Source organism: Dipodomys ordii, unplaced genomic scaffold, assembly GCF_000151885.1.
Source record: "Dipodomys ordii isolate 6190 unplaced genomic scaffold, Dord_2.0 Scaffold6, whole genome shotgun sequence".
Taxonomy (NCBI): Eukaryota; Metazoa; Chordata; class Mammalia; order Rodentia; family Heteromyidae; genus Dipodomys; species Dipodomys ordii.
In genome coordinates this window covers 17115523-17116742 of record NW_012267222.1, presented here as the reverse complement: position 1 = coordinate 17116742, position 1220 = coordinate 17115523, and the positions used below count along the sequence as shown (strand labels likewise).

The 1220-nt window shown below is 48.7% G+C and overlaps 1 protein-coding gene across 1 annotated transcript in view; it reads left to right on the top strand.

Annotated features, from left to right (window-relative positions):
- Window positions 1-457: 457 nt before the first annotated feature.
- The window catches only part of Minos1 (mitochondrial inner membrane organizing system 1), an 18000-nt gene continuing 17237 nt past the window's right edge, over window positions 458-1220 (top strand). Inside the window, exons 1-2 of the mRNA XM_013032638.1 lie at window positions 458-485; window positions 537-667. Coding sequence (XP_012888092.1) covers window positions 458-485; window positions 537-667 — 159 coding nt within the window. The remainder of the gene's footprint in view (window positions 486-536; window positions 668-1220) is intronic.

Genomic DNA, 1220 nt, shown 5'->3' with positions numbered 1-1220 from the left:
AAAAAAAAAAAAAAAGAAAACAATTACAAATGGCAGGGAGGGGTTTGAAACCAGCCCAAGCAGGAAAATCTGTGAGAACCTTATCTCCCCCCCCCCACAAAAAAAAAAAAGAAAAAGAAGTAGTTCAGCCATGCGCTGGTGGCTCATGCCTGTAATCCTAGCTACTCAGGAGGTGAGATCTGAGGGGATCCTGGTTCAAAGCCAGCCCGGGCAGGAAAGTCCGTGAGACTCTTATCTCCAATAAACCACTAGAAAACCGGAAGTTGCGCTGTGGCTCAAGCGGTAGAGCGCTGACCTTGAGCTGAAGAGCGCAGGAACAGCGCCCAAGCCCAGAGTTCAAGCCCCACGACTGACCAAAAAAAAAAAAAAGAAAAGAACTAGTTCAGCTGAGAGGATGGTTGGAACTGGCAGAGACTGTGCTGTTCTTGAGTTGAACCACCATTTCCTCAAACTTAGCATGGAGGTATGTAATAAGCAGATTCCAAGTGAAGCGTGCTTAAGGTTTGGGGCTTCATCCTCTAATGCTCCCTACTGAGATTTCCTTTTTCTGTCCACAGGAAGAACGTGGCCGTTAGCCTTTGGTTCTGGCATGGGACTAGGGATGGCCTACTCCAACTGTCAGCATGATTTCCAGTCTCCATATCTTCTACATGGAAAATATGTAAAAGTATGTATAGAATTGATGTTTCTAAGGGCCTGGGTACTCTCCTTGAGCCTCTCTGTACTCAAGGGAAGCACTCTACCACTTGAGCCACAGCGCCACTTTGGGCCTTTTCTGTTTATGTGGTACTAAAGAATCAAACCCAGGGCTTCATGCATGCTAGGCAAGTATTCCATCACTAAGCCACATTCCCAGCCCATTTCTCTCTCTCTCTCTCTCTCTCTCTTTTGTTGTTGTTGATCTTGGGGCCTAAACTCGGCCTGGGCGCTGTCCCTCAGCTCTTCAGTTCAAGGTTAGCGCTCTATCACTTGAGTCAAAGCGCCACTTCCGGTTTTCTAGTGGTTTATTGGAGATAAGAGTCTCAAGTACTGGGGCTGGGAAGGTGGCTCAGTGGTAGAGCACTTGCCTGGCATGCCTGAGGCCCTGGGTTCGATTCCTCAGCACCACATAAGCAAAAAGAAAAAAAAACGGGAAGTGGTGCTGTGGCTCAAGTGGTAGAGCGCTAGCCTTGAGCTGAAGAGCTGAGGGACAGCGCCCAGGCCCAGAGTTCAGGCCCCAC